We start from the raw sequence: 16,108 nt of genomic DNA on the forward strand, positions 1-16,108 counted from the left end.
CGATTTTGATTGTCTTGGTTTTTACATTGTATTGATTTAAATGTGATTTTTATGATCTTCATGTGATGTAAAGCACTTTGAATTGCCTTGTGTTGAATTGTGCTATATAAATAAATTTGCCTTGCCTTGCCTAATAACGCACAGCTGCACCGCTACCGTGGCGTCTCTCTCGCTTTTTGATGACGTAATTGCTGCATGAATTCCGATTTGAGAGACTGGACAGTACAGACCGCCGCGACAGTCTGGAAAAATGTGGCCCAGATCGGATTTGAACCACATACGAAAGTCACTCAGATCGGATTTGAAATGGTCCAGTTCTATGCGACTTGTCCCGTTCAGAACGTCAAGTTAATGCTTCACTCGAGTCGGAAAAACACCAAAAAATCGGAATCGTGCATTAAAGTGCATGTGACACGAAAAAGCATGTTTATTTCATAATACACGCGGTATTTTATGCCCCTGAATGATATGGGCCGCTTGGATGTGTGTGGAAGCGATCGCTATTTTTATTTAGTTTTTTTAATCCCGCGCCATGAAAATGAGTGACTTCCGGCTTCGGTCATGCATTGAGGAGGAGGGCACTGTGACGTGTACGGTAGAAGACGTCCTCTTCACGATACAGTGTACTGTTGTGTATGAGGACGAAGGATTCAGCTGATTTTGCGGATTAATATGTTTATTTTTCGCATCACGCCAGCCAAACGGCTGCAGAAAAATCATTCTGTATGAGGGAGAGGCGTATGCGCCTTTTTGGAGTTTCAAAAGGTTTCCATTCACTGTGGATATTTACTGTGGGACCATTGGACTTACGAGGAAGTGAGTAAACATCTTGTTTTGTATTATGTCAAATACGAATACAGCGATTACAAAGTAAACACTACAAACTTCCTTTAAATGAAGGAGTACTTACGTTTGATCATTGATAGGCATGTAAAAAGCTCTCCTAATGCTCATTAGCAGCAGCACGTTAGCTGCACAACAACTCCAGCCACCCTCCTCGGGCAACGAACTGTAAACTGCTCTCCGCCGGGCGGTCTGCCGATCCACGAAAACAATCGACAACCGGGTCGTCATGTCAAATAATCCAGGATAGTTATGTGTGATTTTCCGCTTTGAAGACTTTGAAACATCACTCGGTTCGGGTTAGCATGTCGGCTAGCTATCACGCCTCTTGGTTTGTTTACATTCTCCGAAGCCGGGGAAGGGAAATGACATATGTCCGATTTAGGTGTCATAAAATATGGTTCGGGAGGTGCGACAGTAAAGGTGAAGTCGACAATTTTGACCATTATGGAGTAATTTTGCCATGTCGTCCTGAATAAATGCATTTTTATTATTTCATATTCCATTCAGCACAAGACTGTTATTTGTCATGACCATGCCATTTATTTAGCAATTGGGGAAAATACTTGGATAAAAAGAATATCCTGTAAAAATATTGAAGAGACAGAAACAATGACATTTTGCCGCTCTCTTCGTCGCGTTTTCCTCGTTGTGAATAGTTCCCCCTCGACGGGCTGACTGGTCCTTCTCAAGCCATTTATATAGCTATTGGGGAAAAATACTTGGATAAAAAGAATATCCTGTCAAAATATTGGAGTAGAGAGACTGAAACAATGACATTTTGCGGCTCTCTTCGTCGCGTTTTCCTCATTTTGAATAATTCCCCCTCAAAGGGCTGAATAGTAAAATCGATGAGCCCAGTCTACCGCTGACGTCATCCACCTGCTGGGGACGCTAAAGCCCTATAATGGTAGGCGTGGCAAACCGGCAGATTAAAAAGACTAATTTCTCGTCATCTGTGCTTTGCTAAATTGTTGTATATAGTCGAATCGTCTCAAAATATGATTCTAATTCACATAATAATGCCATTTAAGACTTTTTTTCTCGTGTTTAAGACCTGTAGTATGAACGTAGCCTTAGTTATTTTCCCCCCTTCTGTCATTGTTTGCATGCTATTCTCATTAAAATATGAAAACCTATAAATGTTTGGTTTTAGTTGAAGCAGACACTGCTTTTACATCTTTGTGATTTTGACAAAGATCAGATCACATTTATGGTGATTTTATGCAAAAATGTGAGAAATTCCAAAATGTTCAGATTAGGGCTGTCAAAATTATCGCGTTAACGGGCGTTAATTAATTTTTAAAATTAATCACGTTAAAATATTTGACGCAATTAACGCACCCGCTGGCATATTGCCTCAAACATTACAATGAGGCCGTTTATGAACATTAAGAGTGAAGAGAATGCCACCGGCCGCTTGGGGGCAGCGCCGTTCCATACTCATGTTATGTCTTCTAAATGTTGGAGAATTAGTAGTTGTGAGACGTTTATGCTGTATTCACAATGCAATGCAAATTGCTATTTGTGCTCCACACATACTGTATTTCGGTAAGTTTTCTTTCTTTTAGTGGCAATTATGTGTCTCTTGTTTTATTTTGGGTAAGATATGTACAGATACAGTGGGGAGAACAAGTATGTAATACACTGCCAATGGGTTTTGGCAGTGTATCAAATACTTGTTCTCCCCACTGTATATGTTATACAGTAAAGGGAGTGGACACAGGCGCGCCGTTTGTTGGCATAAGCTTCTCCTTCACAACAAACATAAGTATCGTTTAGTGAAAGCACAACAAAAATAATACTCCTATCTAAAAAAAAAAAAAAAATGTTCTCAAAAAGAAAAGCACTTCAGTCTATAGTAATGAGGCCCTATTCTGACACACAGTTAAACAACAATGCTAAACTAGGCCTGCAAGCAGGACTGAACGGGCCCTCGCAATCTAGCGCAACTCGGACGTCACGCAACTCGGACTGTGTGCAGGTCAGGGTGGTGGCAGATCCTCCTCTCTAATCATCTCATTAGAACCTAACATGCTCGAAAGTCGCCTATTTACATTCCCACACCCAAGAGATAAAAACCCCTATTGGAGAGAGTACTACAAAAAAGGAGCTACTACTGAGCTGTGCAGGCAAGCCCTTATTAAAAACCAAAATTAATCTTCTAACTGGGCCAATTCGACCAAGCGTGCCAAATATTGTGGCTCTATAAACTGCCTGAGTCTCTGAAAAAAAATATTTCCTTTAAATGGCGAACAAAGGGTCGTCACGGCAACAGACAGAGACACGTGGACATGGGCCGTAAATACGTATTTTAATAGGTCTTGAAACTACAATGACCAACCTGAAGAGAACTGGACATGTATTGGAAAAACGAGTGACTTTCTATTGCCACTAGTTGGCGCTGTAGGGTTGATGCAAATGACACCTACAAGGCCCTTCAGGGTATGACTCTCAACAAGCACGGGAAGTTTGGCGCAGATATGTTGTATATCTGCCGTGTTATGACTGTTCAAAGTTTTTGGAGAGAAAAATTGTTGACGGTCATTTTCACTTTCCTGTTTGGACCCCTCCGCTTCAGCGAACCTTCAATATTTTTCATCAGGCACCTGAAGACAGGTCTTAAGGCTTCCCTTAAGCATGTTTGAGGTAGATTGATTTTTTCCCTTTAGAGGAGGAGTGTGTCCCGTAAAAAAGGGCATTTCCTGTTCCCACTAGGAGGCGCCAGGCACAAATGGTAAATTTTCAATCCAGTCCTGCTCAGGCTGGTATACCTCACACACATGCCAGATTTAAAATAGATTGAACATTGTATGAGGGAGTTATCAGTCATTTTCCGAATTCGGTGTTTTGGCGAAAAAATGGAAGAATTTGGCGCCCCGCCCAGGTCAGGCCCGTGAATGAAAACACACCATTTTTATAACTTAAGATTTCATATGCCTCATGAACAGTCTCACCAATTTTGAGAATGATCAAACTAATTCCCTAGGTGCCAAGGTGTAAAATGTGCACACTGTAAATCGATAAAAAGTTCACATTCAATCCAAAATACCCGATTTCCTGTAGGATTTGGAATGTGTGTGCAAGAGACTTTTTGGAGCAGTTTTGCACAAAGTTTTGACTCTCCAAATTTCATCACTCTATGTTAGAAAAACCTAAATGGAGAGGCCTTTTTGAAAATTTCAAGGGGGCGCCACTGAGCCATTTTGTTAAATTGTTTCGTAACGTTGCAAGATTATCGAACGTTATCCAAAGCCGCATGTATGTGCAAATTTTGGTGAGTTTTTATGCATATTCAAGCCTCCAAATGTAAACTCTTACTGTGAACCCATGAAAATTTCACATTCGACCCAAAATACCCGATTTCCTGTTGGATTTGGAATATGGGTGCAAGAGACTTTTTGGAGCAGTTTTGCATAAGGTATCTACTCCCCAAATTTCCTTGCTCTATGTTGAAAAAACCCAATAGGAAAGGCCTTTTTTAAAACTTCTTTCTGTCGCCACTAGTTGGCACTGTAGAGTTGATGCAAATGACCCCTACAAGAACCTTCAGGGTATGACTCTCAACAAACACGGAAAGTTTGGCGCAGATATGTTGCATATCTGCCGAGTTATGACTGTTCAAAATTTTTGGCGAGACAAATTGTTGACGGTCATTTTCACTTCCAGTTTGGACCTCTCCGCTTCAACGAAACCTCAATATTTTTCATCAGGGACCTGAACACATGTCTTGAGGCTCCCCTGAAACAGGTTTGAGGTCAATAGATTTTTTTCCCTTGGAGGAGGAGCCTGTCTCGTAAAGAAGGCCATTTCCTGTTCCCACTAGGGGGCGCCAGGCCTAATGGGTAATATTTCAATGCAGTCGTGTTCAGGCTGGGATATCTCATATACATGCTAGAAATGAAAAAGATTGAACGTTGTATCACGGAGTTTTTAATCATTTTCTGAATTTGGTATTTTGCCCAAAAATGGCCGACTTTGGGACCACGCCCAGGTCAGACCCTTGAGTGAAAACTCACCATTTTGAAAACTTAAGATCTCATATGTCTCCTGAATAGTCTGACCAATTTTGAAGACGATCCAACTATTTTCTTCAGCGACAAGGTCTCAAATGTAAATCGATAAAATTTCACATTTGATCCAAAATTTCTGGCTTCCAGTTGGGTTTGGAATATGGGTGCAAGAGACTTTTTGGAGCAGTTTTGCACAATGTATCGACTCGCCAAATTTCATCGTTCTACGTTGAAAAAACCTAATAGGAAAGGCCTTTTTGAAAATTTCAAGGGGGCGCCACTGAGCCATTTTGTTAAATTTTTTTGTAGATTATCAAAATTTACGCAAAGTTGCATGTATGTGCAAATTTTGGTGAGTTTTCGTGCATGTTCAGGCCTCCAAATGTTAACTCAAACTGTGAACCGATAAAAATTTCACATTTGATCCAAAATATCCGATTTCCTGTTGGATTTGGAATATGGGTGCAAGAGGCTTTTTTGAACAGTTAGGCATAAGGTATCTACTCCCCAAATTTCATTGCTCTACGTTGAAAACCTGAGAGGAGAGGCCTTTTTGAAAATTTTAAGGGTCAAGGGGGCGCCACTGAGCCATTTTTTGACATTTTTTCAAAACGACACAAGATTATCGAAATTTACGCAAAGCCGCACGTTTGTGCAAATTTTGGTGACTTTTCGTGCATGTTCAGGCCTCCAAATTGGCCATTTTCATTTGCCCTGAAAAAAGAAGAATAATAATAATAATAACTAGGCCTGCAAGCAGGACTGAACGGGCCCTCGCAATCTAGCGCAACTCGGACGTCACGCAACTCGGACAGTGTGCAGGTCAGGGTGGTGGCAGATCGTCCTCTCTAATCATCTCATTAGAACCTAACATGCGCGAAAGTTGCCTCTTTACATTCACACACCTAAGAGATAAAAACCCCTATTGGACAGAGGACTACAAAAAAGGAGCGAATAAAGGGTCATCACAGCAACAGACAGAGACATGTGGACATGGGCCGTAAAATAAGTATTTTAAAAGGTCTTGAAACTACAATGACCAACCTGAAAAGAACTGGACATATATTTAAAAAAATGAGTGACTTTCTATTGCCACTAGTTGGCGCTGTAGGGTTGATGCAAATGACCCCTACAGGACCCTTCAGACTATGACTCAACAAGCACGATATGTTTGGCGCAGATATGTTGTAGAAGTTATGACTGTTCAAAACTTGTGGTGAGACGAAATGGCTTCAGTCATTTTTACTTCTCCTGTTGGACCCTTCTGCTTCAACCAAACCTCAGTATTTTTCATCAGGCACCTGAACACATGTCTTCAGGCTCCCCTGATGCAGGTTTGAGGTGAATAGATTTTTTTTTCCTTGGAGGAGGAGCCTGTTTCGTAAAAAAGGCATTTCCTGTTCCCACTAGGGGGCGCTAGGCCTAATGAGTAATATTTCAATGCACTCGTGTTCAGGGTGGGATCCCGCACATACATGCCAGATATGAAAAAGATTGAACGTTGTTTCAAGGAGCTATTAGTCCTTTACTGAATTTGTCATTTTGCCGAAAAAATGGCCGACTTTGGCACCACGCCCAGGTCAGACCCATGAATGAAAACACACCATTTTGAAAAGTTTAGATTTCATAGGTCTCCTGAATTGTCTAACCAATTTTGAAGATGATCCAATTGATTCCCTCTGTGACAAGGTCTCAAATGTGCACCCTGTTAATTGATAAAAATTTCACATCCGATCCAAAATACCCGATTTCCTGTTGGGTTTGGAATATGGGTGCAAGAGACTTTTTGGAGCAGTTTTGCACAAGGTATCGACTCCCCAAATTTCATTGCTCTACGTTAAAAAAACCTAATAGGAAACGCCTTTTTGAAAAATTCAAGGGGGCGCCACTGAGCCATTTTGTTACATTTTTTTGTAACGTTGAGAGATTATCGAAATCCACACAAAGCCGCATGTATGTGCAAAATTTGGTGAGTTTTCGTGCATGTCCAGGCCTCCAAATGTAAACTGTACTAGAAATGGACAGAAATTTCACATTTGATCCAAAATACCCGATTTTCTGTTGGATTTGGAATATGGGTGCAAGAGGCTTTTTTGAGCAGTTAGGCATAAGGTATCTACTTCCCAAATTTCCTTGCTCTATGTTGAAAAAACCCAACAGGAAAGGCCTTTTTTAAAACTTCTTTCTGTCGCCACTAGTTGGCACTGTAGAGTTGATGCAAATGACCCCTACAAGAACCTTCAGGGTATGACTCTCAACAAACACGGAAAGTTTGGCGCAGATATGTTGCATATCTGCCGAGTTATGACTGTTCAAAGTTTTTGGCGAGACAAATTGTTGACGGTCATTTTCACTTCCAGTTTGGACCTCTCCGCTTCAACGAAACCTCAATATTTTTCATCAGGCACCTGAACACATGTCTTGAGGCTCCCCTGAAACAGGTTTGAGGTCAATAGATTTTTTTCCCTTGGAGGAGGAGCCTGTCTCGTAAAGAAGGCCATTTCCTGTTTCCACTAGGGGCGCCAGGCCTAATGGGTAATATTTCAATGCAGTCGTGTTCAGGCTGGGATATCTCATAAACATGCTAAAAATGAAAAAGATTGAACGTTGGATCACGGAGTTTTTAATCATTTTCTGAATTTGGTATTTTGCCTAAAAATGGCCGACTTTGGGACCACGCCCAGGCCAGACCCTTGAATGAAAACACACCATTTTGAAAACTTAAGATCTCATAGGTCTCCTGAATAGTCTGACCAATTTTGAAGACGATCCAACTTTATCCTTCAGCGACAAGGTCTCAAATGTAAATCGATAAAATTTCGCATTTGACCCAAAATTTCCAGCTTCCTGTTGGGTTTGGAATATGGGTGCAAGAGACTTTTTGGAGCAGTTTTGTACAATGTATCGACTCACTAAATTTCATTGTTCTACGTTGAAAAAACCTAATAGGAGAGGCCTTTTTGAAAATTTCAAGGGGGCGCCACTGAGCCATTTTGTTAAATTTTTTTGTAGATTATCAAAATTTACGCAAAGTTGAATGTATGTGCAAATTTTGGTGAGTTTTCGTGCATGTTCAAGCCTCCAAACGTAAACTCCAACTGTGAACCGAAAAAATTTCACATTCGATCCAAAATACCCGATTTCCTGTTGGATTTGGAATATGGGTGCAAGAGGCTTTTTTGAACAGTTAGGCATAAGGTATCTACTCCCCAAATTTCATTGCTCTACGTTGAAAACCTGAGAGGAGAGGCCTTTTTGAAAATTTTAAGGGTCAAGGGGGCGCCACTGAGCCATTTTTTGACATTTTTTCAAAACGACGCAAGATTATCGAAATTTACGCGAATCTGCACGTATGTGCAAATTTTGGTGACTTTTCGTGCATGTTCAGGCCTCCAAATTGGCCATTTTCATTTGCCATGAAGAAAGAAGAATAATAATAATAATAATAATAATAATAATAATAATAATAATAATAATAATAATCCTTTGCATTACAATAGGGCCTTCGCACGTCTAGTGCTCGGGCCCTAATAATAATAATCCTTTGCAAAACAATAGGGCCTTCGCACGCTTAGTGCTCGGGCCCTAATAATCCTTCGAAGAACAATAGGGCCTCGCACGCTGAGAGTGCTCGGGCCCTAATAATCCTTCGAAGAACAATAGGGCCTCGCACGCTGAGAGTGCTCGGGCCCTAATAAACTGGCATTCCATATCAATTTAGCTATGCAAAATACACGTAAAACTTTTCACTCTATTTTTATTATTGTTATTTTTATTCTTCTTATTATTATATTAACTCTACTTTTGATTGAAAATTTTACAAATTTTATTCAAATGAAAACATGAAGAGGGGTTTTAATATAAAATTACTATAACTTGTAACTATAACATTTATCGTTTAAGAACTACAAGTCTTTCTATCCGTGGATCACTTTAACAGAAAGAATGTTAATAATGCCATTTGTGGATTTATTGTTACAATAAACAAATACAGTACTGATGTACAGTATGTTGTATGTATATATCCGTCATTTGTCTTATCCATTCCATTCCAACAATAATTTACATAAAAATATGGCATATTTTAGAGATGGTTTGAATTGCGATTAATCGCGATTAATTACGATTAATTAATTTTTAAGCTGTAATTAACTCGATAAAAAATTTTAATCGTTTGACAGCCCTAGTTCAGATACTTTTTCATACCACTGTATCTAGCTGTATACAGTATTAAATGGATTTATTTCCAAAGTACGTGCTATCCATGCTTGACCGCACATCTTAGTTTTGCATGGTTCAGGATTGATTTATCACTGCACCCATCAGTAGTCTTATCATTGCATGAAATGTAATTAAGTCATTGATTTTTAGAAATGACCTGAATACTAATAACGAATAAGCAGAGGTCACACTCTGTTCGTGTTTACTTGTAATCATTATCCATTATTGCAGGCTCTATTGCTTTACGTAAAGAATTGCAATGGACTTAATCAATGTCTTTCACCACTCACCTTCTTACTGTACTATAACATACCTCCACCAAGGCCAAACATTTGAATTTGAATCAGCATTAAATTGTACACCTTCATGCTTAACTGCCTCCTAAATATCCCTGAAATTTGTCATTTGGATTTATGTTCATTAACTGAGCGATTTTTGACGTCAATAGATAGTTTTCTATGGCTTGAAAAAGTTTGGAGGTTTTTAGTCTTACTCTAAAGAAGCTGAGCTATTTGGTGACTTGCTACCTTCAAACTGAACATTGTAAACTAAAGACAATGTAAGGGAAAGGAAACCTCTTAATCAGACGTTTGCTAATGGCGATTTAAATTCTAATAGGATTTCTGTGTTTGCCATTTGGAGCAGAACAAGGTTGATTTGCTTTGACATAGAACTATGTTGAATATTCTTAAAGAGAATACGACAGGAGAAAAAAAGTCTTAAATAGCATTATTATGTGAATTAGAGTCATATTTTGAGACGATTCGACTATATACAACAATTTAGCAAAGCGCAGATGAGGAGAAATTAGTCTTTTAATTTGCCGGTTAGCCACGCCTACCATTGTAGGGCTCTAGTGTCCCCAACAGGTACTGTAGATGACGTCAGCGGGTGAATGGGCTCATCGGTTTTACTATTCAGCCCATTGAGGGGGAATTATTCAGAACGAGGTAAACGCGACGAAGAGAGCCGCAAAATGTCATTGTTTCAGTCTCTCTACTCCAATATTTTTACAGGATATTCTTTTTATCCAATTATTTTTCCCCAATAGCTAAATAAATGGCTTGAGAAGGACCAGTCAGCCCGTCGAGGGGGAACTATTCACAACGAGGAAAACGCGACGAAGAGAGCGGCAAAATGTCATTGTTTCTGTCTCTTTACTCCAATATTTTTACAGGATATTCTTTTTATCCAAGTATTTTCCCAAATAGCTAAATAAATGGCATGGTCATGACAAATAACAGTCTTGTGCTAAATGGAATATGAAATAATAAAATGGCACTTATTCAGGACGACATGGCAAAATTACTCCATAATGGTCAAAATTGTCGACTTCACCTTTACTGTCGCACCTCCCGAACGATATTTTATGACACCTAAATTGGACATATGTCATTTCCCTTCCCCGGCTTCGGAGAATGTAAACAAACCAAGAGGCGTGACAGCTAGCCGACATGCTAACCCGAACCGAGTGATGTTTCAAAGTCTTCGAAATGGAAAATCACACATAACTAGCCCGGATTATTTGACATTACGACTGGGTTGTCGATTGTCTTCGCGGATCGTCAAACCGCCCGGTGTTGTGCCGAAAAATAGCCGCCCCGCGTGAAACGTCCCCCCTGATGGGAACGCTTATGTATAACGCTTTATTGAGCGCTTATTTTATTTATTTTATTTTATTTATTTATTTTATTATTGAGCACCCACACGTCACTCGTACAAACAGCTTTTTCTTACCAATCGATGGACATGGAAACGGTTTTGTTGTACTGTGAATATGCATTATTTTACTCTGCTTGAGCTAATAAATGTCATACCTGTGTGATTGTCATTGGGATATGGTCGTGAAAACCTGTAGACTAATACATTTCTCTTCAAAGATGGTTATGTGGCCCAGTCCACGATTTGTTACGAAAATACAGTACTAGTATTTTCCGTAATTATTTATTTAAAACTGATTTAACAGTCGTAAATCCATTACAATAATGCGTCCATGAAGACATTTTATGTTTTCACTTCAATAAAGTGTTATAAATAAGCGTTACCGTCAGGGGGGACATTTCACGCAGGGGGGACATTTTTCGGCACAACACCGGCGGAGAGCAATTTACAGTTCGTTCCCCGGAGGAGGGCGGCTGCAGTTGTTGTGCAGCTAACGTGCAGCTAATGTGCACGAAGAGAGCTTTTTATATTCCTATCAATGATCAAACGTAAGTAGTCCTTTATTTAAAGAAAGTTTGTAGTGTTTACTTTGTAATCGCTGAATTCGTATTTGACATAATACAAAACAAGATGTTTACTCACTTCCTCGTGAGTCCAATGGTCCCAGAGTAGTAGGGCTTGTTTTGGCCAAAATCCACGGTGAATGGAAACCTGTTGAAACGCGCACACGCCTCTCCCTCATAAAGCAAGGTTTTTTTGCAGCTGTTTGGCTGGCGTGATGCGAAAAATAAACGTTTTAATCCGCAAAATCAGCTGAATCCTTAGTCCTCATACACAACAGTACGGCTGGAAAGTGAAGATGACGCCTTCAACCGTACACGTCACAGCGCCCTCCTCCTCAATGCAAGACCGAAGGCAGAAGTCACTCATTTTCATGGCGCGGGATTCAAAAAACTAAATAAATATAGCGATCGCTTCCACACACATCCAAGCGGTCCATATCATTCAGGAGCATAAAATACCGCGTGTATTATGAAATAAACATGCTTTTTCGTGTCACATGCACTTTAAAGATATACTGAAATGTCCATGATTGGGGTATTTTTACAGTCCTCACACCCATTCGAATTGAGCACGAAACAAAACACACACACACAATAAAAATGAAAGCCATCTAGCAAAAACTTACGATCGGTGGACACTGCAGTTGTAGAAGACAAAGTCAACGTTGGCAAATGTCTTCCCAGTCTCCTTTGACCTCAGATACAGTTTTATTACACGGCGGTCACCTACAAGTCAGAGTTGCATAAATATCCATGCATTTTATGACATCAACAATATTCCTTTATTACATTTGACATTTGCACTTCAGTAAGTGCATGTAGAATGTTTCATGAACCTTTTCATTAATGTCAAATCCGAGTCAATATATTTGGAAATGTTAACTGCCGCTGTCCACTTTTGCACAGTTGACATTTTCACATTCAGAGTGTTGCTGTGCTAAAGCATCCAGATAAATCAATAGGCTTTTAGTTTACCGCTCTACATGTTGATGATTAGCGATCATATTCCTTAACATCTAATACAAAATTAAATTGAGGGAAGATATAGTATATTATAGCTTGTCTATCCATTACTTAGCTGCTTAATCGTTATCTTTCTCACACCACTGTAAATATTATATTACCTTGGTTTTGCGTGATGGGAGCCACCTCTTTTGCTGAGGGGGACAAGCAAAAGATCCGACCACTATAGATGCGTCCTTCTGTTTCGACGTAGTCTCCAAAAGAGCAGTTTACTCCAGCAGACAGACTGGGCACATTCTGGGTCTGAAGAGATAACTGGGAGGAGGAAATGTCAGGGTAAAAATACAATTGACCTAAGATATTTAAGTACATCTTTTCATGGGACAACACTGACAAAATGACACTTTGACACAATGAAAAGTAGTCTGTGTGCAGCTTATTTAATAGAGTTAATTTATTTTCCTCTCAAAATAACTCAAAATATAGCCGTTAATATCTAAACCCCTGGCAACAAAAGTGAGTACACCCCTTTGAAAAGGGGAGGAAAATGAGGGAAAATGACAAGCAGTACTCAATTTGGACATTTAGGGATGTACATTTTTTCAAAGGCGTGTACTCACTTTTGTTGCCAGGGGTTTAGATGTTAAAGTTATTTTGAGGGGAAAATAAATGAACTCTATTATATTTGATGCACACAGACTACTTTTCATTGTGTCAAAGTGTCATTTTGTCAGTGTTGTCTCATGAAAAGATTTGCCAAGTAACTAATTACTCTTACATTCAGGTAACTGAGTTATTAAAGTTACTACTGTCCTCATCAGCGGAGTTTGACTTTTGGGGCGGGGGGGGGCACAATATGTTGATGACCCCGAAACGAAGCGTCAGCAATAAAATTAAGTAACAAAAATATTTATAATAATAATACGTTGAAAATGAGCATTTTTTGTTTCCCATCATTCTTGAGAGGAATTCTAAAATCAGGCTGCTTAGGCTATACTTTTCGCCAAAATCGTTATCCATTGAATATGGTATGCCCGCCTGTGTTGTGCAATTGTAGTTACCCCAGTCTGGGTGGAGCCACTGCACTGCACTGATTTGCTTGATTTCCATGTTTTGGTGATGTAGTTATCAACAAGGTTTTATAACTGGCACATCCATAATAAAAACAACAACTTTTTTTCTGTCGTATACCGTAACATTCAGTACGTACTGAACGTTAAAAAAGACAATTCTTCACTGTTTTACTCATGGGATGACCTATACCTTTTTACTGTAATTCAAGTCCTGTATGGAGTTTCTCCAGTTTAGTAAAAGTCAATGTCCAAAATATATTACTGTGGTTCTTTTCTGGCTTCAATTAATTGTTTAAGTCAGACATGTCCAAAGTCCGGCCCGGGGGCCAAATGCGGCCCGTGGACAAATTTCATCTGGCCCCCAGCCTCTGTCATAAAATCAATAATGTCTGGCCCACACACAAACTTAATTGGTCTGCAGTACTGCTACCAGCATATGAAGTAGCTTACACACTAAATGCTGCTCCTCATTTACCCACTAAAAGGCAGCAGCACTCTAAGCAACATTACCCTGTGTGACCCTTTACTCCCAATATTCTAAAACGGTGACAATCAACAAAAAGAAGAAAGTTGACTATGCGACGGCCGACGCTTCAAGGATAGTTGGAAATTGGAGTATTTCTTCACTAAAGTGCGCAACAACTGTGTGTGCCTCATTTGCAAAGAGACAGTCCCTGTTTTTAAAGAGTTCAGTGTGAGGCGATATTACCAATCAAGACACGCTGACATGTACGACAAGATTACAGGGAAGATACGTAGCGAGAAGTTGAAGCAACTTGAAGCTAGTTTAACTTTACAGCAGCAATATTTTTCAAGAGCCCGAGAGTCAAAAGAGTACGCCACAAAGGCTAGTTTGTGCAGGGGACACAATTTTGGACGGGGGTAACTACATTGGCAAGACTCCTGTGGTGGCTCTGTTGTACAATTAGCATCTTTAGAGGGGCAAATTGAAACGCCGGTGGTCTCTAGCGTTTCATAGTCTAGATTTTCAATCCTTGGTTCTTGCTCAGTAGTTGTTGTCTCTTTTGAAAGCTTAGGTTTGAAAAAATTATGTATATATTAGGGCTGTCAAACGATTAAAATTTTTAATCGAGTTAATGACAGCTTAAAAATTAATTAATTGTAATTAATCGCAATTCAAACCATCTATAAAATATGCCATATTTTTCTGTAAATTATTGTTGGAATGGAAAGATAAGACAGGATGGATATATACATTCAACATACGGTACATAAGTACTGTATTTCTTCCTTATAACAATAAATCAACAAGATGGCATTACCATTATTAACATTCTGTTAAAGCGATCCATGGATAGAAAGACTTGTAGTTCTTAAAAGACAAGTTATAGAAATTTTGTATCAAAACCCCTCTTCATGTTTTCGTTTTAATAAAATTTGTAAAATTTTCAATCAAAATATATACCAGTAGCCCGCCATTGTTGATGTCAATAATTACTTACACAATGCTCATGGGTGCTGAAGCCTATAAAATCAGTCGCACCCAAGTGCCAGCAGAGGGCGGCAAAACTCCGAAAAACACAACAAGTACACCTTTCACTGTGCTCTCATTTTAATCTGTTTGAGCGGGGCATTTGTGTGTTAATTGCGTCAAATATTCTAACGAGATTAATTAAAAAAATTAATTACCGCTCGTTAACGTGATAATTTTGACAGCCCTAGTATATATACGTAATTACGTATATCCATCTTGCCTTTTCGGTCCTTGGGTGGTTTTGGCTAAGCAAAGCAGATGACCGTCTAAGGTGCTAGCCACATAATCTGTTCGAAATTTTGACCCATTATAAAAATATCTCTTTTTGTTCATTTCATTCATTTTTGTTTTTTGTTTTATTGCTTTACAACTTTTATAGACAATTATTTTACCGGAAAATTCTTGATTTTAAAATCATATAGTCTATAGGAAAGTCAATTACATGCCATGACATTTTTTTGCCCCCCTGAAAATCCGCTTAAGACTGCCCCTAGTCAGCCTGGATAGGTTCCAGCACCCCACAACCCAAACAAGGATCAGCGGTGTTAAAAATGGATGGAATAATGTTGCAGTGGAGATAGGTGTAAAGTAGGGAGCAGATGGTTATCATGCTCAGGAAAGTGGTGCTGGTCATGGGCAGGGTGAATGAGTCTTATGTGGAGTATGTGAAGGGTTTCTTACATATACAGTGGATATAAAAAATCTACACAACCCTGTTCAAGTAATGTTTTTGAGATGTTTGAGAAGGTGACTAACCAAAGTAATTGAAAAAAAGTTCAATTAATTAAACTTACTACCTGTACAACTCGTTAAAATTAAACCACTGACAGTACACTTTCCTATAAAATTAGCTTCAATGTTAAGCTTCAAAACTATTATTACCCAAGTCCTGTCATTTAACCCAAAATGGGAGTGATGGCTAGTTTGTACCAGTGTTGTTTTCGTCAACAATGACTATAGCGAAAATATTTCGTCGATGAGCAATTTTTTCATCTCAATGACGTAACGAGAATGAGCTAAAAACGTATCTCGGTAGACTAAAAATATAACGAGATGAAAGCCAGTTTTCGTCTGAGGAGACGAGAACTGACATTTATGTGTAGTTAGCCTGCATCGTAGCAGTGTCTGGTTGTGTCACTCGTGACGTGCTGCGCCCCCGCAACTCACCCACTAACTTGTATTGAGACACACGCGTTAGGATTTTTCTTCTTATCTTTGCAAGAGATGATATGTAAGGTTGCTTCAGCCTGACTGATCATCACACACTCATTATAA

General features: G+C 39.3%; 1 protein-coding gene across 2 annotated transcripts in view; it reads right to left on the reverse strand.

The window, feature by feature from the left end:
- The window catches only part of LOC130907841 (plexin-A1-like), a 599,840-nt gene that overhangs the window by 235,609 nt on the left and 348,123 nt on the right, over nt 1-16,108 (reverse strand). For both annotated transcript variants that reach the window (XM_057823323.1, XM_057823332.1), the window contains exons 7-8: nt 12,427-12,580; nt 11,929-12,028 (exon numbers count right to left, since the gene is read on the reverse strand). In XM_057823323.1, coding sequence (XP_057679306.1) covers nt 11,929-12,028; nt 12,427-12,580 — 254 coding nt within the window. The remainder of the gene's footprint in view (nt 1-11,928; nt 12,029-12,426; nt 12,581-16,108) is intronic.

The sequence above is a fragment of the Corythoichthys intestinalis genome, chromosome 2 (genome assembly GCF_030265065.1).
Source record: "Corythoichthys intestinalis isolate RoL2023-P3 chromosome 2, ASM3026506v1, whole genome shotgun sequence".
Taxonomy (NCBI): domain Eukaryota; kingdom Metazoa; phylum Chordata; class Actinopteri; order Syngnathiformes; family Syngnathidae; genus Corythoichthys; species Corythoichthys intestinalis.